The sequence below is a fragment of the Hemitrygon akajei genome, chromosome 14 (assembly GCF_048418815.1).
Source record: "Hemitrygon akajei chromosome 14, sHemAka1.3, whole genome shotgun sequence".
In the NCBI taxonomy this organism is placed as follows: domain Eukaryota; kingdom Metazoa; phylum Chordata; class Chondrichthyes; order Myliobatiformes; family Dasyatidae; genus Hemitrygon; species Hemitrygon akajei.
The window spans coordinates 1,346,922-1,371,255 of record NC_133137.1 but is presented as its reverse complement, the minus strand read 5'-3'; the positions used below and the strand labels follow the sequence as shown (position 1 = coordinate 1,371,255).

Below are 24,334 nucleotides of genomic sequence, written 5' to 3'. Positions count from 1 at the left end.
TTATCCCTGATTGCTGGTGCTGTAAAGCATTACACCAACTGCTAAGCTACAATGGAGGTCACTATATTGAAATCAACTGTATTCTATAAAGCATGCCTCAAGTATTTCACATTTCCAAGCCAGGAAAAATATTCTGACTCTCAACTCTGTCTACTCCTTTCATTATTTTATAAACTTCTATCAAGTCACTCCTCAATCTGTAATGGTCCAGTGGAGATGTACATACATTCTGATAGAGGTGTACAAGGTGATAACAGGCATTGGTAGAGTGGACATCTAGAGACTTTTTCCCAGAGTGGGAATGGCAAATACAAGGGGACATAACTTTAAGTAGATTGGAGAAATGATATGGGGGGGGTGGTGGGATGTCAGAGTTAATTTTTTTCACACAGAGACTACTGGACGCATAGAACACACTGGCAGGTGTGATAGAGGTGGTAAAGTATGGCAAAATAGTGACACTTAGAGACTGTTAGACAGGTATATGAATAAAATGGAGGGTTACATAGATCATAGAGTAGGTTAAAGGGTCAGCACAACCTTGAGGGCTGAAGGGCCTGTACTGTGCTGCATTGTTCCATGTTCTATATGTCCATGGACACCATTACACAAAACTGACGAGGAGTTAAAAGGACAATTGGTCCCAGAACAAAACTTCTCAGAAAACTGGGGCCTTATTGGAGGCCTATCCACTCAAAACAATGAAATCTAAAGATCTAAGGTCAATCTAATTAGATCATATGACACAGGAGCAAAATTAGGCCATTTGGCTCATTGAGTCTGCTCCACCATTCCACTGTGGCTAACTTATTATCCCTCTCAACACCATTCTCCTGCCTTTTCCCCATAAACTTTGATGTCCTGACTCATCAAGAACCTATCAACCTTCGCTTTATGTATCCCCAGTGACTTGGCCTCCACAGCCATCTTTGGCAATGAATTCCACAGAATCACTACCATCTGGCTAAATAAATTCATTTTCATCTCTGTTCTAAATGAACATCTCTCTATCTGAGGCTGTGCCCTCTGGTCTTACATTCCCCCACTATAGGAAACATCCTCTCCACATCCACTCTGTCTTGGCCTTTCAATATTTGATAGGTTTCAACGAGATTCCCCCTTATGGTTGAGTACAGGCGCAGTCATCAAGCGCTCCTCATATGTTAACTCTTTCATTCCTGGAATCATTCTCATGAAGTTCCTCTGGCCCCTCTCCAATGCCAGCACATATTTTCTTAGCTAAGGGTTCCAAACTGCTTGCAATACTCCAAATGTAGTCTGACCAATGCCTTATAAAGTCTCAGCAGCACACCCTCAGTTTTATATTCTAGTCCTTTCAAAATGAACGTTAACATTGCATTTGCCTTCAAATTCAAGTTCAATTGTCATTCAACCGTTCTTGAATATCCATAAGTACAGCCAAACGAAGTGGTGTACTCTGGGACCAAGGTGCAAAACACAGTACCAACAGTCACACACAGCACAAAGCACATATGGCACTTTTAAGATAGCATGTACAGCGCCTTTGCGCACCGACTCCTCCAACACCTCTCTGGCGTAGGCAGCAGCATGATCCACTTCAAGTCCAGTTCCTTTAGTTTCTCCACCAATGAGCAACTTGCAGATAGGGTAGACCTACAGCACTTTAAGTTATTAATATCCAGCAGGATCTTGCAATTGTATAAAATAGATTTTAAAAAGATACTAACACCTTTGGTTGGCACCTTAGAAGTGGATGTGACTGAGGACATCGCTATCTTATTGGAAGATCCTTACCACTGACTCAGCCTACAAGTTAACATTTAGGGGATCCTGCATGACTCACCCAATTCCCTTTGGACATATAATTTTTGAATTTTCGCCCCATTTAGAAAATAGTCTACACCTTTATTCCTTCTAGCAAAGTGCACAACCTGACACTTCCCTACGCTACTGTACATTCCATCACCCATTTCTTTGCTCATTCTCCCAATGTGTCTAAAGCCAAAAGACCATAAAATAAAGGAACAGAATTAGGCCATTTGGCCCATTGAGCCTGTTCTGCCATTTCACCATGGCTGATCCAATTTTCCTCTCAGCCCCAATCTCCTGACTTCTCCCTGCATCCCTTCATGCTCTGACCAATCAAGAATCTATCAACCTCTGCCTTAAATATTCATAAAGTCTTGGCCATCACAGCTGTCTGTGGCAAAGAATTCCACAGATTCACCACTCTTTAGCTAAAGAAATTCCTCCTCATCTCTGTTCTGAAAAGATGCTCCTCTATTCTGAACCTGTGTTCTCTGGTCTTAGACTCTCCCACAACAGGAAACAGCATCTCCACATCCACTTTATCAAGGCCTTTCACCATTTGATAGGTTTCAGTGAGGTCACCCCCCCCATTCTTCTGAATTTTAGTGAACCTCCTTTGAACCCTCTCCAGTTTCAGCATATCCCTTCTAAGATAAGGGGCCCAAAACTGCATACAATACTCAAAGTGAGGCCTCACCAGTGCTTTATAAAGTCTCACATTATATCCTTGCTTTTATGCTCTGGTCCTCTTGAAATGAGTGCTGACATCACATTTGCCTTCCTCACAACAGACTCAACCTGCAAATTAACCTGGAGGGAATCCAGTACAAGGACTCCCACTCATTTTTCACCTCAATTTTTTTTATTTTCTCTCCATTTAGAAAATAGTCAATCCTTTCACTTCTTTTGCCAAAGTGCATGACCATACACTTCCTGACACTGTATTCCATCTGTCATTTTTTTGCCCTTTCTCCAATCTGTCTAAGTCCTTTTGTAGCTCCTCTACTTCCTCAAAACAACCTGCCCCTCCACCTATCTTCATATTGTCTGCAAAGTTTGCAAAAAAGCCATCAATTCCATCATCCAAACCATTGACATATAATGTAAAAAGAATCAATCCCAACACAGACCCCTGCGGAACACCACTAGTCACCGGCAGCCAACCAGAAAAGGTTCCCTCTATTCCCACTCTTTGCCTCCTGCCAGTCAACCAGTCCTCTATCTACACTAGAATCTTTCCTGTAATACCATGGGCTCTTATCTTGTTATGCAGCTTCATGTGCAGCACCTTGTCAAAGGCCTTCTGAAAATCCAAGTAAGCCACATTCACTGATTGTCCTTTGTCTACACTGCTTGTTATTTCCTCAAAAAATTCCAACAGTTGTCAGGTAAGATTTCCCCTTAATAAGCCATTGATTACAAGATCTTTAGTTTTTCATCAGAAGCTTGAAACCCACAGTTCTGAGGAGAACCAACAGCATGTTGGATGCACAGCATGAGGCCATTGATAAAGTTGTGGAAACCTCAAGGAAAAAAGTGTTATTCTCTGGTGTCACACTTCGCTCCACACAGACTCTCCTCTTGCTGCACTGCAGCATTTTAAGTGAGTACTGAGGGGTGCTTAATTCCAGCGCAGAGGTGATTTACGGCAACCAGCCCAGACTTATAGTAAATCCACAAGCAGAGTGCAGATCGCAGCTGATTTGTTTCCCTGTAAACCATGTGGCTGACGCTCCTTTTATTTACATTCCCATTGCAGTGTGCTACGCATAAACTACAGAGCAAAGCTGCCTACTCCCCCTTTAATGAAATCCAAAGGTCTCAGGTCTATTCAATAAGCCATCAATTACAAGCAGTATTGATTACTCACACAAGCAAATAATCATTTTGCTGTTTCTCTTAGCAGATGCCCCTCTGAAAACAAATGAACTAGATGGTGTTCTGACTAAGGAAATTGTTATCCTATGAATTTGCAACATTAACACCATTTCTTTCTCCACGTCTCCTGCCTGACCTACTGAGTACTTGCAGCATTTTTTGATGTTTCAGCCTTCTTAATATTTCTTCTTATGCCCACCCTTTCTTCCAGGAATCTACATTTTCAACCTTCTGTGCACTGTGAAATGGAATTGCAGAAGCTGAAAATCTCAAACAAAATCAGGATCTGCTGGAAGCACTCAGCAGGTTAGGCAGCACCAGTGGAGAGTAGAGTGAACTGGAATTAATGCTTCCAGTTAAAAGTCCTTGAAGGCATTTTAAGTTTTAGAGAGGTTGGGGGAATGATAGATAAAAATATGTTTGATAGGATGAAGCCTAGGTTGTGTGGAGATAAGATGTAGAATCTAGCTGAGTAATTAACTAAAACGGTTGGACACATACATTCTCTGCAGACAGCACCAAGGGTCAGGATCAAACCTGGGGTTCTGAGGCAGCAGCTCTACTCTCTGTGTCAGTGCTGTCTTCTGTTCCGTCTTCTGCAGATGTGCACGTAAGAGAATCAATCCCCATCACTTCTACTCCTTACCTCACTTCAATTACAAGGGTGGCACAAGGGTTTCCATATCATTGGCTGTGTGAGAAGGTGAGGCATCGCAAGGGTAATTCAATAGGTCTAACTCTCCACTAATTTGGTGTGGATGTGTATGATTACTGATGTCATCATATTGGGTGGGGAGGGGAGAGAGAAAGAGGGAGAGACTGACAGAGAGATGGAATGATAGTGAGAGAGTGAGAGAGAGTGAAAGAGAGAGAGAGAGAGTAAGTGAGGGAGAGGAGAGAGAGAAGAAAAAAAAGATGATACATAGGCAATATCTTAATTCAGTACAGGGATCCTGGGAACTGTAGCTACTAAATGTTCATTTCTGAAACATTCTTAAGAAATAAATCAGGTCAAAGGAAAACAAAAGCTCTCTGGCCTAGTTTGGTTCAAACAAGGGAGGATAACTCTCCACGTTTTCCTCCATCACTTGGCTATGGGAACAACGTTAATCATTATGAGCTCTTTACAACACCTAGTAAGCTCTTGGAATTGACAGTTGTATTTTCATCAGCACTTTATCCTTCAGAAAACAATTAAAATGAGTTGTCTTTGTCCCCATTCCCCTCCTGTGAAATGAGTGTTTTGAGGAAACTCGTGGATGGAATACAATATCGGTAAATGTGAGGTCATCCACTGGAAGGAAAAATGGAAGATCAGATTATTATTTAAATGGTTAAAGATTGCAGCACGCTGCTGTGCAGAGGGACCTGGGAGTGCTTGTGCATGAATCACAAAAGGTTAGTTTGTAGGTGCAGCAGGCTGTTAAAATGGCAAATGGGATGTTGGCCTTCACAGATGGAGGGATTGAATTTAAGAGCAGGGAGTTTGTGCTGCAACTGTACAGGGTACTGGTGGGGCTACACCTGGAGTATTGCATGCAGCTCTGGTCTCCTTACTTGAGGAAGGATATACTGGCTTTGGAGGCGGTGCAGAGGAAGTTCACCAGATTGATTCTAGGGATGAGGGGGTTAGATTATGAGGAGAGATTTGAGTTGCCTGGGACTGCAATTGCTGGAATTCAGAAGAATGAGAGGAGATCTTATAGAAACATATAAAATTATGAAAGGGATAGATAAAAAAAGAGGCAGGAAAGTTTTTTTCACTGATAGGTGAGACTAGAACTAGGGGAAATAGCTTCAAGATATGGGGGGAGTAGATATAGGATGGAGATGAGGAGGAACTGCTTTTCCCAGAAGGTGGTAAATTTGTGGAATTCTCTTCTAATGAAGAAGAGGAGGCTACCTCAGTAAATATATTTAAGACAAGGTTAGATAGAATTTTGCATAGTAGGGGAATTAAGGTTCATGGGGAAAAAGCAGAGAGGTAGAGATGAGTCCATGGCCAGATGGTGGAGCAGGCTCAATGGACCAAATGGCCTTCTCCTATATTCTTTAGTTCTGATGCTATGAGCAAAGCCTTTGGGGGGGTGGAAGGGAAGGATCTGGCTTGAAACTGACCAATTTAAAAGGGAGGGGGGAATAAGTCAGAATCAGAATCTATATTATTATCACAACATACGCTTGTTGTTTTGTGGCAGCAGTACAGGGAAAGACATAAAAATTAATATAAATATATAATTTAAAAATATATACATAAATAGTGCAAAAGAGGAGTAGCAGGATAATGTTCATGGGTTCAAGGACTGTTCAGAAATCTGATGGCGAAGGGGAAGAAGCTGTTTCTAAAACATTCAATCTGGTCTTTAAGGCTCCTGTACCTTCACCCTGATGGTAGTAATAAGAAGAGGGCATGTCCTGGTTGGTGAGGGTCCTTAATAATGAATGCCAACTTCTTGAAGTTGAGGATGAGCTTTGATGTTTCTCGATCTGTACTCTTTGGTGTTTAAGGATGTAAGGGGAGGAATCTCAATGGAACCTACCAAAGATTCAAATGCCTAGATAGAGTAGATGTAGAGAAATTGTTTCCCACAGTGGGGAAGTCTAGGACTAAAGGGCATAACCTCAGAATAGTAAGATGCCCCTTTAGAATAGAGGTGAAGAGTAATTTCTTTAGCCAGAGAGTGATGAATCTGTGGAATTCATTTTTGTAGAGGCCAAGTCATTGGGTATATTAAAAGCAGAGATTTCAGATTCTTAAAATTAATTAATTTAAATAAATTAAAATTCAGTTTTTAGATTTTAGGTTTTATATTAATAAGGCATCAAAGGTTACAGGGAGAAGGCAGGAGAATGGGGTTGAGAGGGAAAATAAATCAGCCATGTCTAAATGGCAGAGCAGATTGGATGGACCAAATAGTCCAATACTGCTATTATGTGTTATAGTCTTACGATAAGTTACTCAAATGTACTTGTTCCAAATAGAAACAGAAGCAATGGAGTGAACCCTGATGGCCAGGCATTTCATTGTCATGGTGACATTTGTATCAGTTGTTCGCTCAACCAGGCAATGTAGGCAATGTGTCCCATGTTGTTAATTTGAGAAGACAGAAGAGAGTTCTACAAACAAGATCACTGACAAGTTCTCTAGTCATCCATTGCTTGTTGTGGGAGCTTGCACAAATCACTTGCTGTGTTCCTTAGATAATACAACGATTACTCCTAAAATTAATTTCCCTCTCTAGAAAGTATGTTGTTGAAGGAGTTGATCACTCTTGTTTTTACATTTTGTGCATAGAAACTGAAAAACTATTTGTCCTATTTCAGTTACATTTGTATTGGGATAAAACCATTTGGGCAGTTATTTAAAACAAGCTTTCTGATAGCTGTTCCATTCTTTCACATGGCCTTGAGGAGAAATAATTTTGTCATCATTATGTGGTGGCTAGTGGTGTCCTGTTATGCACTAAAATGGCTGTTTTATCTGGGTTTCATGCAGGAAAGTGGTAAAAGGCCAACCATGATCTTACTAAATGGTGAAACAGATACAAGGGACTGAAAGCTCTATTCTGTGTCTTTTCCTCACATGTACATACTTTCTGTAACAGTTTCAGAAATATTTATCTCATGGAATTTGTTATCACAGAATCTGATCAATGAACATAATGGGCATAGTAAACTTGTTGGATTAAGTTGGGGGAAAAGAACTATCTTCCTCCATGGATGCTACTTGACCCATTGAGTTCCTCCAGCAGTTTGTTTTTTGCTCCATATACCGTCATCTGAAGTTTCTTGTGTCTCCAAGTAAACTGCTTATTTTACCAGGGAAATGACACCTGACTGAGAAAATACCTCAAAATTAGAACCACTTCTATTCTACCTTCAATGCTCATCACCTGTGTAGAGTGCTGAGATGTCCCTCTCTGCAGACATTTATACCCTTGTACTTTATCACCAATTTACAAACCTGAACTTCCCCCAAACTCTGTTGTTTGCATTATAACTCACACTATCTTCCATTCACACATTACCCAATTCCATTTCTGACAGTTGGCTGCATTAACAAGTTAGAACTCCATGTCCTGGGAGATGATAATTTTATGTTCCTCTTTGCTATATAGTTTGAAAAATATTTAATTTAAGGTACCATTGTCCCTATTATCACTTGGCCATTTGGAGAGAGCGTTAAGGGGAAAATGGAATCTGTCACCAGAGACAATGGCAGAGGGCTTCAATTTTCCACTACTCAAATGTCTCCATACCAAACTGGAGCAGTCTATTCAGAGTAGTGTTGATGGCAGGGAGTCACATTGTTACAGGGAAAAATCACCTACTGTTCACTCCAGATGAGTGGACAAAATAGGCAAGATGAACCATGAGGCACAAGAGATTCTGAAGATACTGGAAATCTTAAGCAACACATTCAAATTGCTGGAGAAACTCAGCAGGTCAGGCAGCCATCTATGGAGGAAAATAAAAAGAGTGTTTCAGGCAGAAACAGTTCATCAAGACTGGAAAGGAAAACAGTGGCTGAAAAAGGCAATATTCATCACTAAGGATCCTCATCTGCTATCACGGAGGAGGTAAAAGAGCCTGAAGACACATACTCAACAATTCAGTAAGAGCTTCTTGCCCTCCGCTATCGAGTTTCTGAACCTATGAACACTAACACATTATTCCTTTCTGTACATTATTTATGTAACTTATAATGATTTTATGCTTTTGTACTGTACTGCTGCTGCAAAACAACAAGTTTCATGACATGTAAGTCAGTGACAATAATTCTGATTGGGATTCAGTTAATCTTGGTCCATCCATGTAATGCTATGCTCAGGAAGCGCATCAGCAAGCCTGCTTCCTAAGATGTTTGACATGTCCCCATTAACCTTCATGATTTTTTACAGATGAACCATTGAAAGCATCCTATTCAGATGTATCATGGCTAGGTAAGGCAACTGCTCTGCCTATGACTCCAAGGAACTGCAGAGTTGTGTACACGACCCAGTTCAACATAAATATCAGCCTCCCCTCCATGGACTCTGACTATGAAGCAGCCAAAATTAATCAAGAATCCTTCCAACCCAGGTCATTCTCCATAACCCTCCCATCAAAAGGTAGAGAGCATGTTCCACCAAGCTCAATGACAACATCTATTCCATTGTTATAAAACTCTTAAACAGATTCTTATACAATAAATTGAATTCTTGACCTCTGAATCAACCTCAGCATGGCTCTTGCACTTGATTTGTAAACCTGCATTGCACTTCCTTTGTACATGTAACACCATATTCTGCATTCTGTTTGGTGCATGTTCTCAACTTCCCTTGGCCTCACCCAGTAACTGAAACCTTGGTCTTCAATCAAGTAGGAGGCAACACACTACAACCTACCTTTCCCCCTCCAGTGGGCCTCAGAGGCAAAGCCAATATGGCCTCCATATTTACGGTTAAATTCAGCCATTAGTGCTTTGTAAGGATTCCGGATGAGAAGGATTGCGGCATCGAATGATTCAATTTCCTTCTTGCCACTCTCATGCGTCTTTATACAAATCAGCCGCCCACTTTTCCAGTGGTCCCGTTCTCCCTTGAAGCCTGAGGGAAAAGATTAAAGGAGAGAACAGGCATCACTACCTGTAGCTAATCCTGTTGGGCACTGAGCAGTTCTGGGTTGAAATAAAGCCACCCTCTGGAAAAAGGAAACTCTTCTCCTCACCTACCCATCACCTCTCTCTGGTCCCTTCTCCTTCCCTTTCTCCTACAGTTCACTGTCCTCTCCTATCATCTTCAATCTTCTTCAGCCCTTTATCTCTTCCACCTATCACCTCTCAGCTTCTCACTTCATTCCTCCCTCCCCCACCCAACTTCCTTCCCCCTCACCTGGTCTCACATATCATCTGCTAATTTTTTACTCCTTCATATAGTGAACAGGTAGCTTTAGCCATGTTATACAGGATCTGTGGAATTAGTCTATTGCTCATCTTCCACGATCATACGGTCTTCTATATCCACCTGAGAGAGAGAGATGTCTCTCCTCCAAAGATTGTGCACCTCTCAGCACTCCCTTGGCAATTAAATCTAGGTTGTTAAATTCAATTTACTAGTTAAATGCAATATATTTAGATTTGGATGTGAGAGATAAACTGATAGCCTCTCAGTATAAAGTAAACACTATGATATTAAAAAAGTTATCTATTTTCATATGAGATATTACACCAAAGTCTAGACACAAGAGATTCTGAAGGGTGCTGAAAATCCAGAGCAACACCCCAAAATGCTGGAAGAACTCAGCAGGTCAGGCAGCATCCATGGAGGGGAATAAAGGGTTGACGTATTGGGCTAAGAACCTTCATCAGGACTCATGACAAAGGGTTTCATCCCAAAATGTCAACTGGTTGTTCCTTTCCAGAGGTGCTGCCTGAACAGCTGAATTCCTCCAGCATTTTGTATGTGTGGAATTATGGTATTAATGCAATATCTAATCATCCAATCATGTCGGAGCAACTCAATGCATCAAAGCATGCAGACATGGTCAAGAGGTTCAGTTGTTGTTCAGACCAAATATCAAAATGCAGAAGACATGTGATCTAAGTGATTTTGACTGTGGAATGATTGTTTCTGCTAAATGGGGTGGTTTGAGTATCTCAGAAACTGCTGATCTCCTGAGATTTTCACACACACATCAGTCACTAGACAACAGTGGTGTGGCGAAGAGCATCTCAAATGCACAACCTGTTGAACTTTGAAATGGATCACCGACAGCAGCATGAGACAATCAACATACACTCAGTGACCACTTTGTTAGGCAGAGGAGGCCACTAAGTGTATGTTAAGGTGCTGCACAATTATTTCCTCTTTCATCTCAGCAGTCTAGACTTGGTTACAATCCAGGGAAAAGAAATGAAAGGCAATAATAAAGCTCATTTTCTTTCAAGTTATGGAGAATACTGATGGGAAATTGCTTTTGATGTACTGTTTACAGGACAGAGAAAACCACGCCTCATTATTTATGCAGAAAAATTCTCTTTAATTGCATTCTAGCAGCTCTCTGACTTTCAAATAGTCAACTCAAAACAGACCAAACTTGCATACTGACATTGTAAAACAAGCTGATCTATTCACAATCTTGTTCCAATATGAAGTCTTTAGTTTTCCCCTCTTACACAAGACTCAACTCACATTGCTCTGTATCCTTGTGAGGCACTTGTCAGTAACTTCTGTCTGCTATCCTACACTTACAATGTTGCCAGGATTGAGGGCCTGAGCTACAGCATGTGAACAAAGTAGTTAACACAATGCTTTACAGTGCCAATTGAAAGATCTGGTCCCAATCTATCGATGCAGTTATAAAGGAAGGAACACAGCAGCTATACTTCATTAGGAGTTTGAAGGGATTTGGTATGTCAACAAATACACTCAAAAACTTCCATAGATGTACCATGGAGAGCATTCTGACAGACTGCATCACTGTCTGGTATGGGGTGATGATGTGGCTGCTGCACAGGACCGAAAAAAGCTGCACAGGGTTGTAAATTTAGTTGGCTCCATCATGGGTACTAGTCTGCAAAGTACTCAGGACATCTTCAAGGAGCGGGGTTTCAGAAAGGCAGTGTCCATTATTAAGCAACTCCAGCACCCAGGGCATGCCCTCTTCTCACTGTTCATCAGGGAGGAGGTACAGAAGCCTGAAGGCACACTCTCAGCGATTCAGGAACAGCTTCTTCCCCTTTGCCATCCGATTCCTAAATGGACATTGAACCCTTGGACACTACTTCATTTTTAAAATATATATTATTTCTGTTTTTGCATGATTTTTAATCTATTCAATATGCATATACTGTAATTGATTTACTTATTTATTACTATTATTATTATTTTATTTTTTCTTTTATATTATGTATTGCATTGACTGCTGCTGCTAAGTTAACAAATTTCACGACACATGCCGGCGATAATAAACCTGATTCTGATTCAATTCATGCCATCGTCCATAAGGTATGTGTATGTTCTCCCTGTGACTTCATGGGCTTCCCCACACATTCCAAGAATTTACAGTTAGTGCTAGTGAGTTGTAGGCATATTATTTTGATGCAGGAAGTGTGGCAACACATACGGGCTATCCAGCAAATTCCTTGCTGTATTGGTTTGATACAAATGATGCATTTCACTCTATGTTTTGATGTAATTGACAAAGAAAGTTAATCTTAAATCATCTATTTTTCTATAGGGAGAGGTTGGGCAGGCTAGGGCTTCCTTGTAATGTTGTAGACTGACAGGTGATCTTATGGAGGTGTATAAAATCATATAGGGCATTGATACAGTGAATGCAAAGACCTTTAGTCAGTGTTGGGGAATCAAAAGCTAGAGTGTATAGGAGACAGTGTTCGACTCCACTTCTTGTCGATCTCACTGATTAAAGCACCGAGGAAGATTGAAATCGCCAAGGTGACTGTGGACAGCGTTAAGTGTCATCTACCAGCCTTTCGCTAGCTGTTACTGGAGGAGGGTGTCTGCTGTGATGGTCTCTCTCTCTCTCTTCCTCACTGCTCCTGAAGGGAGGTCCCTGTGTTCGAATGGTCTCTCTCTCTGTCGACGCTGTCTGAAGTTCTGAGTTTTGGGGAAGGTTTAATCACGGGGGTTAGTAGATTGGAATATGTTTCTGGTTACTCTTTTTTTGTTGGTAATTTGGTTGATTTTCAATCAGGACAGTCTGTAGATAATGAACACTGAGCTGAACTGAATAAGCCTGGACTCTTTCCATTTTGTGTTTTATATTCTGTGTTTTTCACTCTTATTTTAGTTGTCGTTTGCACTTTTTTTTTGCATGTGGGGGTGAGTTGTTTCTTGAACAGGTTCCATGGTTTTCTTTGTTTCGAGATTGTCCATGGGGAAGACGAATCTCAGGGTTGTATACTGCATAACTACTTTGCTAATACATGTACCTTGAATCTTAGTATGTGAAAGACTAGATTTAAAAGGGACGCGAGGGACAACTTCAAGCAGAAGATGTTGCGTATATAGACTAAGCTGTCAGAGTAAGTGGCTAAGACATGTACAATAACAATACTTAAAAGATATGTGGACATGTATCTAGATAGGAAAGGTTTAGAAAAACATGGGCCATATTTGGGCAAATGGGATTGACTTAGTGGGAATCTTAGTCACTATGGATCAGACCGGATGAGGAGCCTCTTTCTGTGCTGTGTTACTCCATAGTAATGAGCTCTTACTTTGGTAGAATAACTGAGAGTTGAAATGAAAAGGAGAAATTTAATAATGAAAAGTTTGTCTTTAAAAAGAATCCTTATCTGCAGTCACTGGTTGAAGGAGCAAGACCCACAATAGGAAGCAGTAATAAATAGTGGAGAGAGGAGAAGAAACGATCAAAAAGAATCAACTAGGCGCTCTGCAGTGGCAGGCTCTGCTTGAACAGTAGCTAAAGAGGCATTACAATCATCCACACTCAGTGGTCACTTTATGCAAATATCTAATCAGCCAAGCCTGTGGCAGCATCTCAGTGCATGAAAACACACAGACGTGGTTGCAAAACGAAAGAGGTCAGTGAAGAACCAGACTGGTGCAAACTGACAGGAAGGCAACAGCAACTCAAATAACCACACATTGCAACAGAAGTGTGCAGAAAAACAGCTCTGTATGCACTACATGTTGAATTTTGAAGCCAATGAGTTACAGTAGCAGTAGACAACACTGGGTTCCACACCTGTACCAAAGAAAGTGGGCACTAAATGTATGCATGATTTTGGAGTATCAGTGTGCACCATCCATATCGAAAAATGAATGGTACATTTGCATAGCACCTATCACAATATTCCAAAATCTACAGCGAATGAAGCTTTTCTAAAGTGCATTCTTGGCCAGGTCATAGAAAACATCAGAATCAGAATCAGAATCAGACTTTAATCGCCAAGTACCTATGCACATACAAGGAATTTACTTCCGGCAGATGTTGTCTCTCTGCTCATAACAATAATAATGATAAATATAAATGAAAATATAGATTATACATACAGGTAGTGCAATCCAAGTAATAGTTAGTCGACAGTTAACTGTTCAGCAAAGTGACCGCATTCATTGCACTCATTGCAGGCGTGAAAGATCTTTCAGAGTTAGGAAGCCAAACGTGAGCAGGACATTTCATCTTTTTAAATTCTGCAGTGCTTTTGCTAACATCAAGAACTTGAACGATGGCCTCAGAAAAGTCAGGTTGCTCATTAATCTGATGGATCAGGTTTGATCTGCCCTTCTGCACACTGCTCTACTTACTAAATGTCCTGAGGGAAATTTATGCAAAGAGTTCTCGCTGATCCTGAAAGGTATTGAAACAAACTCCAAAGAATCTATTTGGGTCATGACACCAATACTTAATGTCAGCTTGTTAATAAGAAACTCAGCTTTATGTTGTCTTCTTTGATCAGTCTGTCTTTACCTCAAGTAACTTTAACCCCATCTCTAACCAGAGTACATAATTCACTAACCTCCTCATTGAAATGATTCCATAACCTATGGACTCACTTTCAAGAAGTCTACAACTCATGTTCTCAGTTTTATTAATATACTATTTATTTATTATTATTATTCTGAATTCCAAGTACAGGCCCTGAACCATCAAACATTCCTCATACATTCACAAACAAGAGAAAATCTGCAGATGCTAGAAATCTGAGCAACACACACAAAATGCTGGAGAAACTCAGTTTTGAAACATCGACTGTACTCTTTTCCTAGATGCTGCCTGGCCTGCTGAGTTCCTCCAGCATTTTATGTGTGTTCCTCATACAATCACTCAATCAATCGTGGAATTGAATTTAGGAGCTGAGAGGTAATGTTGCAGCTATATAGGGCCCTGGTCAGACCCCATTTGGAGTACTGTGCTCAGTTCTGGTTGCCTCACTACGGAAAGGATGTGGAAGCCATATAAAGGGTGCAGAGGAGATTTACAAGGATGTTGCCTGGATTGGGGAGCATGCTTTATGAGAATAGGTTGAGTGAACTCGGCCTTTTCTCCTTGGAGCGACAGAGGATGAGAGGTGTATAAGATGATGAGAGGCATTGATTGTGTGGATAGTCAGAGGCTTTTTCCCAGGGCTGAAATGATTGCCACAAGAGGACAGAGGTTTAAGTTGCTGGGGAGTAGGTACAGAGGAGATGTCAGGGGTACGTTTTTTACTCAGAGTGGTGAGTGCATGAAATGGGCTGCCGGCAACAGTGGTGGAGATGGATACGATAGGGTCTTTTAAGAGACTTTTAGATAGGTACATGAAGTTTAGAAAAATAGAGGGCTATAGGTAATCCTAGAAATTTCTGAGGTAGGGACAAGTTCAGCACAACTTCATGGGCTGAAAGGCCTGTATTGTGCTGTAAGTTTTCTATGTTCTATTAATCCTTTCAGTGCTGGGATCATTCTTGTGAACCTCCTCTGGATTCTGTCCAATATCAGCACATATGAGGGTCTTTTAAGAGGCTTAAAACAGAAAAATGAAAACAGAAGGAGGGATATGGATCAGGTAAGGCAGACGACATTAGATTTAATACATCAAAGGCATGATTAGCTGAAGGCCTGTTCCTATGAAGTACTGTTCTAACTATGTGGTATAAATTGGGTTACCCCTTATCCTGATAGTATGAACCTTGGTCATAGATTCCTTCAGCTGGGGAATTATCTTCTCAGCATCAATCTATCAAGCTCTCTTAGAATCTAGATTGTTTCCATGGCATTAGGATTTGAGAAGATTTGGTATGCCATCTAAGACTAGCAAATTTCTACATGTGTACCGTGGAGAGTGTTCTGACTGGTCGCAACATGATCTGGTATTGGGGTGCCATTGCACAGGATTGGAAAAAGCTGCAGAAGGTCATAAACTCAGCCAATTCCACATTGGGCATGAGCCTCCGTACCATTGAGGACTTCTTCCTCAAAAAACTGGCATCTTATCTCCCAGGACATGCCCTCTTCTCATTACTTCCATCAGGGAGGAGGTACAGGAGACTGAAGACACACACTCAGTGTTTTAGGAACAGCTTTTCCCCTCCACCCTCAGGTTTCTGAATGAACACTAAACCCATGAACACTATATCATCTTTTGATCTCTTTTTGAACAACTTACTAATTTTTATTATTTTCTTTTTTAATTTATAGTAATTTTTTGTCTTGCAATGTACTGCTGCCGCAAAACAACAAATTGCATGACTTACGTCAATCATAATAAACCTAATTCTGATCCTGATTCTAAATGTTGTGTGTTTAAGCCTCCAAAAGAGAATTGAGCATCCTACCTGGGATCCCCTTTGGGTGAGGTTTTAAGTTGAGATCTCATCTGCCTTCTGAGACAGATGACACAACTGGAGAAGCTGTTGTCTTGCAGCTCCAGCAACCTCCACTGCTGTCTGTTTGGTGCTAGCTGTGTTCTCCCTGTGAGTGGAATGGTTTCCCCTGGATAGTCCAGTTTCATCCAACATGCCGAAGCTGTGCAGTGTGGTAGATGAACTGGCTACTCTATACTGTGTAAGAGGGATGTGAGTGTGGGGACAAGGGGTGATAGGAAAAAGTAGTGGAGGATTAAGATTGCTCTAAGAGCTGGCATGGACTCAGTGGGCTGAATGGCCTCCTTCTATGGCTTAAGGAAACAGATATGGACTTAATGATCACAAGGAACCTCTTTGTTTGATTCCTATTGTTAGTGTCCTGACAACTTTTATCCATCAACTCCTTCCCCAAAGACTAGATTACTGATATTCCTCGATCTTTAAATGCTCAATTTATGAATGTTTCCTGTAACATTATTAATAATTTGGGGTACATGTCTTTGATTTAGAATTCTACTCTTTGATATTGTAAATCACACAATACACTTAACGAATACACTGGACCAAAACTCCTGTGACTCTTTTCAAAGGACTCTCTCAACTGAACAAAAACACTCTGCAGGATCGCAAGCCTTTTGCAGGAGGAAGCAATGCTCTAGTTCATGAAGAGTCTTGGCCTGACATGTCATTTGTTTATTTCTCTCCATAGATGCTGCCTCACCTGCTGAGATCCCCCGGCATTTTATGTGTCTGGCACTGGATTTGCAGCATCTGCAGAATCTCTCGTGTTTATACACTGTTCTATCTGAACATTATTGCAATATCTAGAGCAGGATCTCACTGTGCACCAATTGAGTTTGATTTTTCCTACAGTCCCTCCCTGGCTTACAAATGCTGATCTTGTGGGCACTCGGTTCACAAAAATATTACTAAACTTAAAATGAAGAGTCTTGCAAAAACAACTTGTTCTCATGTTACATATCCACAGTATCAAGCATCAACACATCTTAAGAACACAGGCTGCTGGTTTCACCATGGGATGCTACTTAAGAGATTTGCTTTAGACATTCAAAATCTATCACTTCTTTTGATGGTTACTCAATGTAACATGCATTGATACTTCCTGGCCATCAAGACCAGCCACTGAATGTGGGGGACACCCAGATCTTAGGGCACTACAATAGCTAATGATTAGCACAATGCTTGGGTCATAGAAGTTTGGAGTCCAATTTCACACCGTCTGTAAGGAGTTTGTATGTTCTCCCCATGATGGCAAAGGTTTCCTCCTAGTGCTCCATATTCCTCTCACAATCCAAAGAGATGTACTGTTTAGTTGGTTAATTGGTCATTGTAAATTATCTTGTGATTAGGCTAGTGGTAAATAGGTGAGTTGCTGGGTGACGCTGCTCATTGGGCCTGAAGGGCCTGTTCTACCTTGTAAATAAATCAATCAATCTTGTATCATTGTAACTAGGCAGGGGAAACAATAAATAAATATTCATGCTAATTGGCCGCCATTACAATATTGTTGAGGTTTGGGACTCTGTTGAGTAATTTTTGTACATTTTTTGAAAAATTGGCTAACACCTGTAGATGTCTGTAAAACTGGAACCCATTCATCATGTGGAGTCGGCCTGTACACAACAACAACTTACATTTATTTACCACCTCATTAAGGTAGAGAGGCACATAGTGCCTCACACTCTTAACAATTTTTGAAATTGATGGGCAAAAGTATGAGCAAAGAGGTAGGTGTTAAGCAATAAGCAAGATGGGGGTGTGTAGAGATTCAGAAGCCATTTCAAGATTCGAGATTGCTTAATGTCATTTCCAGTACACAAGTATAAAGGAGAATGAAATAATTGTTACTCCAGATCTGACTTACCAGCAGAAACCATTGCCACCCAATAAACCATCAAGAATAAACAGATGATTTAGAGAACCTCAAACTTTCCAGCAGCACTGATAAAAAGAGCTCTACACTGTAACTAATTGCATATTACTGAAATTTGTTTAAGAAAAGCTTTCTGTCAGTGTAGCACGGAGTTCTTGCATGACTAATTTCATTGCTTCTGTAAAGTGAAAAATTCCGTGGCTAAAAGTCATAATGAGAGGATAAATTCTAGCAGTATTAGCAATTATCTTCAAGCAGTAGGCTGCTTTAGAGTTATTAAACATATAAGCTGCTGAATTTTTATTAACATCCTTCAACAATAAATTGTCAGAACACACTATTCATCATCCTGTCTGTTGGTTCTCTCTTTTCTCACTGAAGACTAGGATTGCAGACCAAAAAGGTACAAATGTTGGCTGTTAACTATGTCACTCCCCATGGCTTAGCCAACAATCAAATATGTCATAAGATTTAAATGTCCCTGAATTTTCACAGCATCTAAAGAATATTCAAAACTATTATTTGGAAGGGCTCTTGTCACTCAGTTAAGTGAGTAGCATGATATTGGACTCTGCTGTGAAAAACAAAGGAGCTGGTTGTGGATTACAGGAGGAATGGTGACAAGCCAGCCCCTATTGATATAAATGGATCTGGGGTTGAGAGGGTGAACAGCTTTAAATTCCTCAGAATAAACATCACCAAGGATCTCACATTCTCTGTACATACCCATTGTCTGGTGAAAAAGGCACAACAGGCCTCTTTCACCTCAGACGATTGAAGAAGTTTGGTGTGGGCCCCCAGATCCTTAGAACTTTCTATAAGGGCACAATTGAGAGCATCCTGAATGGCTGCATCACTGCCTGGTATGGGAACTGTACCTCCCACAATCGCAGGACCCTGCAGAGGGTGGTTGGACAGCCCAGCGCATCTGTAGATGTGAACTTCACATTATTTGGGACATTTACAAAGACAGGTGTGTAAAATGGGCCCGAAGAATGATTGGGGGCCCGAGTCACCCCAACCACAAACTGCACCAGCTGCTACCATCCAGGAAACAGTACCACAGCATAAAAGCCAGGACCAGCAGGCTCCAGGACAGCTTCTTCCACCAGGCCATCCCACTGATTAATTCATGCTGACACGACTGTATTTCTATGTTATATTGACTATCCTGTTGTACATACTATTTATTATAAGTGACTATAAATTGCGCATTTAGACAGAGATGTAACGCAAAGGTTTTTACTCCTCATATGTATGAAGGATGTAAGTAATAAAGCCAATTCAGTTCAATTCAATCTAATTCAGAACAGGAAAATCTCGATCTGTAAAGTCAACTGTCCATTTCCTTCCATAAATGTTGAATGATCCACTGGGGTTCTCTTCCAATGCTGTCTATGGTGCTCCAGATTCTAGCATTAGCAGACTTCACGGATGGTAGATATTGTGAAGACAGAGTCATAGAGATTAAACACTCAATGAGCCCTTCATCTCACAGGTCTATGCCAATGCCCATCTGGCATGGTAGTGTAACACCATTACAGCACCAGCAATCACCCATTCGGATTCAATTCCTGCTGCTGTCTGTAAAGAGTTTGTACGTTCTCCCTGTGATCAGATTTTCCGGCATCCTCCTACATTCCAAAGACTGACAGTTAGGTGAATGAGTTGAGGGCAAGCTATATTGGCCCTGAAAGCATGGCAACACTTTCTCAAGACAATCCTCACTGATTTGATTTGACACAAACATTGCATTTCACTGCACATTTCAATGTACATGTAACAAATAAAGCTAATTTTTATATGCTGGCATTAGGATTGTAATGTACTATGCCATGTGCCTTTAAGTGTCTCCAAGTGAGATTGGAACAGAAAGCCACAGGCACAAGCTGGAACTCACTGGTAATCTCTGGCAGCTTTGTGTGGAGATATTTTGAGGTAAATGTCCAGAAGACCATAAGATATAGGAGCAGAATTAGGCCACGTGGCTTGTTGAGTTTGCTCCACTATTTCATCATGGCTGAACAATTTCCCTCTCAGCCCCAATCTCCTGTCTTCTTTTCAGATCCCTTCATGCCCTGAATAATCAAGTATCTATCAAACTCTCCCTTAAATATACCCAATGACTTGGTCTCCCCAGCTGCCTGTGGCAACAAATTCCACAGATTCACCACTCTCTGGCTAAAGAAATTCTTCCTCACCTCCATTCTAATTGGACGTCTCTTTGTCATCCAGACTGGGATTCTTGTGAAACCACAGAAGACCCAAGTATCTGGCCACTCTTCACCAGTATTTTCCCAATGGCCTAACAAAGGTAGAACACAATCTTACAGCAATTCCCCTGCAGTACCACTGTAAACCTGCTTGTCCATTGAATCATAGAATTGTTTGGCACAGAAGGAGATCCTTTAGCCCACCTCATTTATACTGACCATGATGGTCATCTACATTAAACCCGTTGCCCAAATTAGGCTTATATACCTCAATGCCTTTCCTATCCATGTACCTGTCTAAATGCCTTTTAAATGTTGTATATTGTAAATGTCTCCATCACCTTCTTTGGCGGCTTATTCCACAACACTCTGTGTGTAAAACTTCTTCTTTCGAGCACTTTTAAACTTCTACTGTCTCAACTTAAGTCTGTGCCTCTAGTTCTGGACTCTTCCATCCTAGGAAAAGGTCTATCTACTTTGTCTCTGTCCTCATAATTTTATAAATTTCCATGTTCACTCGTCATCCTTCTCAAGTGGTCGAGTTTGTCGTTTGTAGAAGTATGGCCGGGTTTAGGTTCAGTGAAAATTTTGCTTTCCCCAGTACTGCTGGCTCATAATTTCAGATAACACACTTTCCAGTGAGAATAAACCCAGTTTACTCCAATCTCTCAATGTAACCACAGCCCCCCTCCCAACCAATATTCTCATAAAACTTCTCTGCACTGTCTCTATTGCTAGCCGTAATATGATGAAAAACAATTCCTTTCATTTCTGTGCAGAGGTAAGTTCTTGAGTAACTCAAGTAATCATTAGATAGAATATAGTACATAGAATAAAGAACACTACAGCACAGTACAGACCCTTCAGCCCACAATGTTATGCTGACCTTTCAACCAACTCTGAGATCAATCTAACCTTTCCCTCCTGAAGAGCTCACCATTTCTCTATCACCTGTATGCCTAAGTTACAGTGCAAGATGGCACTGGTGAAACACAGTGAGTATGTGCGTGCAGCAAACAAAGCGAAGGAAACTACTAACTAATTGATTAATCACACTTTTTTTCTGGTAAATGATCACTGCAATCAATAGTCTGTAACTTCCCTTTCACAGCCGAACTTTAGAACTGCATATACGATCTGACATTTCTGCGGTGAGCTGAAGTTTCGAAGGTGCAGGATGTTTGCAGCATGGTGCTTATTTAATTCCCTCATCTTAATCATTCATATATATTGTAAACAACTGGGGTCCCAGCACTGAGCCTTGCGGTACCCCGCTAGTTACTGCCTGCCATTCTGAAAAGGTCCCGTTTATTCCCACTCTTTGCTTCCTGTCTGCCAACCAATTCTCTATCCACATCAATACCATACTCCCAATACCGTGTGCTTTAAGTTTGCACACTAATCTCCTGTGTGGGACCTTGTCAAAAGCCTTTTGAAAATCCAAATATACCACATCCACTGGTTCTCCCCTATCGACTCTACCAGTTACATCCTCAAAAAATTCTATAAGATCCGTCAGACATGATTGTCCTTTCACAAATCCATGCCGACTTTGTCCGATGATTTCACTGCTTTCCAAATGTGCTGTTATCACATCTTTGCTAACTGACTCTAGCATTTTCCCCATCACCGATGTCAGGCTAACCAGTTTATAATTCCCCAGTTTCTCTCTCCCTCCTTTTTTAAAAAGTGGGGTTACATTAGCCACCCTCCAATCCTCAGGAACTAATCCAGAATCTAAAGAGTTTTGAAAAATTGTCACTAATGCATCCACTATTTCTTGGGCTACTTCCTTAAGCACTCTGGGATGCAGACCATCTGGCCCTGGGGATTTATCTGCCTTTAATCCCTTCAATTTACTTAACACCACTTCCCTACTAACATGTATTTCCCTCAGTTCCCCCATCTCACTAGACCCTCGGTCCCCTACTATTTCTGGAAGATTATTTATGTCCTCCTTAGTGAAGACAGAACCAAAGTAGTTATTCAATTGGTCTGCCATGTCCTTGTTCCCCATGATCAATCAACCTGTTTCTGACTGTAAGGGACCTACATTTGTCATAACCAATCTTTTTCTTTTCACATATCTATAAAAGCTTTTGCAGTCAGTTTTTATGTTCCCTGCCAGCTTTCTCTCATAATCTTTTTTCCCTTTCCTAATTAAACCCTTTGTCCTCCTCTGCTGGTCTCTGAATTTCTCCCAGTCCTCAGGTGTGCCGCTTTTTTTTTTGCTAATTTACATGTTTCTTCTTTGGACTTGATACTATCCCTAATTTCCCTTGTCAGCCACGGGTGCACTACCTTCCCTGGTTTATTCTTTTACCAAACTGGGATGAACAATTGTTGTAGTTCATCCATGCGAACTTTAAATGCTTGCCATTGCATATCCACCGTCAACCCTTTAAGTATCATTTGCCAGTCTATCTTAGCTAATTCACATCTCATACCTTCAAAGTTACCCTTCTTTAAGTTCAGAACATTTGTTTCCGAATTAACTATGTCACTCTCCATCTTAATGAAGAACTCCACCATGTTATGGTCACTCTTACCCAAGGGGCCTTGCACGACAAGATTGCTAACTAACCCTTCCTCATTGCTCAATACCCAATCTAGAATGGCCTGCTCTCTAGTTGGTTCCTCGACATGTTGGTTCAGAAAACCATCCCGCATACATTCCAAGAAATCCTCTTCCTCAGCACCCTTACCAATTTGGTTCACCCAATCTATACGTAGATTGAAGTCACCCATTATAACTACTGTTCCTTTATTGCACGCATTTCTAATTTCCTGTTTAATGCCATCCCCAACCTCACTACTACTGTTAGGTGGCCTGTACACAACTCCCACCAGCGTTTTTTGCCCCTTAGTGTTATGCAGCTCTACTCATATCGATTCCACATTCTCCAGGCTAATGTCCTTCCTTTCTATTGCGTTAATCTCCTCTCTAACCAGCAATGCTACCCCACCTCCTTTTCTTTCCTGTCTATCCCTCCTGAATATTGAATATCCCTGGATGTTCAGCTCCCATCCTTGGTCACCCTGGAGCCATGTCTCTGTGATCTCAACTATATCATATTCATTAATAACTATCTGCACATTCAATTCATCCACCTTGTTACGAATGCTCCTCGCATTGACACACAAAGCATTCAGGCTTGTTTTTACAACACTCTTAGCCCTTATACAATTATGTTGAAAAGTGGCCCTTTTTGATTTTTGCCCTGGATTTGCCTGCCTGCCACTTTTACTTTTCACCTTACTACTTTTTGCTTCTACCCTCATTTTACACCCCTCTGTCTCTCTGCACTTGTTCCCATCCCCCTGCCACATTAGTTTAAATCCTCCTGAACAGCAGTAGCAAACACTCCTCCTAGGACATTGGTTCCAGTCCAGCCCAGGTGCAGACCGTCCTGTTTATACCGGTCCCACCTCCCCAAGAACCGGTTCCAATGCCCCAGAAATTTGAATCCCTCCCCCTTGCACCATTTTTCAAGCCACAAATTCATCTGAAATATCCTCCTATTTCTACTTTGACCAGCACGTGGCACTGGTAGTAATCTAGAGATTATTACCTTTGTGATCCTACTTTTTAGTTTATCTCCTAACTCCCTAAGTTCACCTTGTAGGACCTCATCCCATTTTTTACCTATATCGTTGGTACCTATGTGCACCACGACCACTGGCTGTTCACCCTCCCATTCCAGAATGTCCTGCAGCCGCTCAGAGACATCCTTGACCCTTGCACCAGGGAGGCAACATACCATCCTGGAGTCTCGTTTGCGGCCGCAGAAACGCCTATCTATTCCCCTTACAATCGAATCCCCTATCACTATAGCTCTCCCATTCCTTTTCCTTCCCTCCTGTACTGCAGAGCCACCCATGGTGCAATGAACTCGGCTGCTGCTGCCTTCCCCTGATGAGACATCTCCCTCAACAGAATCTAAAACAGTATATCTGTTTAGGAGGGAGATGACCTCAGGGGACTCCTGCACTACCTGCCTACTGCTACGCTGTCTAGTGGCCACCCCATCCCTTTCTGCCTGTGTAGCCTTTTCCTGTGGTGTGGCCAACTCACTGAACATGTTATTCATGACTTTCTCAGCATCGCGGATGCTCCAGTATGAATCCAATCGCAGCTCCAGACGCTCAATGCGGTCTACCAGAAGCTGCAGTTGGACACATTTCCTGCACACATAGTCGTCAGAGACACTGGAAGTACCCCTGATTTCCCACATTCTGCA

The 24,334-nt window shown here is 41.3% G+C and overlaps 1 protein-coding gene across 3 annotated transcripts in view; it reads right to left on the bottom strand.

Moving 5' to 3' along the window:
• The window catches only part of LOC140738213 (sialate:O-sulfotransferase 2-like), a 541,075-nt gene that overhangs the window by 52,649 nt on the left and 464,092 nt on the right, over positions 1-24,334 (bottom strand). For 2 of the 3 annotated variants that reach the window (XM_073065319.1, XM_073065320.1), the window contains exon 8: positions 9,057-9,257. The exons of the other annotated variant lie outside the window; for it this stretch is intronic. In XM_073065319.1, coding sequence (XP_072921420.1) covers positions 9,057-9,257 — 201 coding nt within the window. The remainder of the gene's footprint in view (positions 1-9,056; positions 9,258-24,334) is intronic. 3 annotated transcript variants of the gene reach the window in all.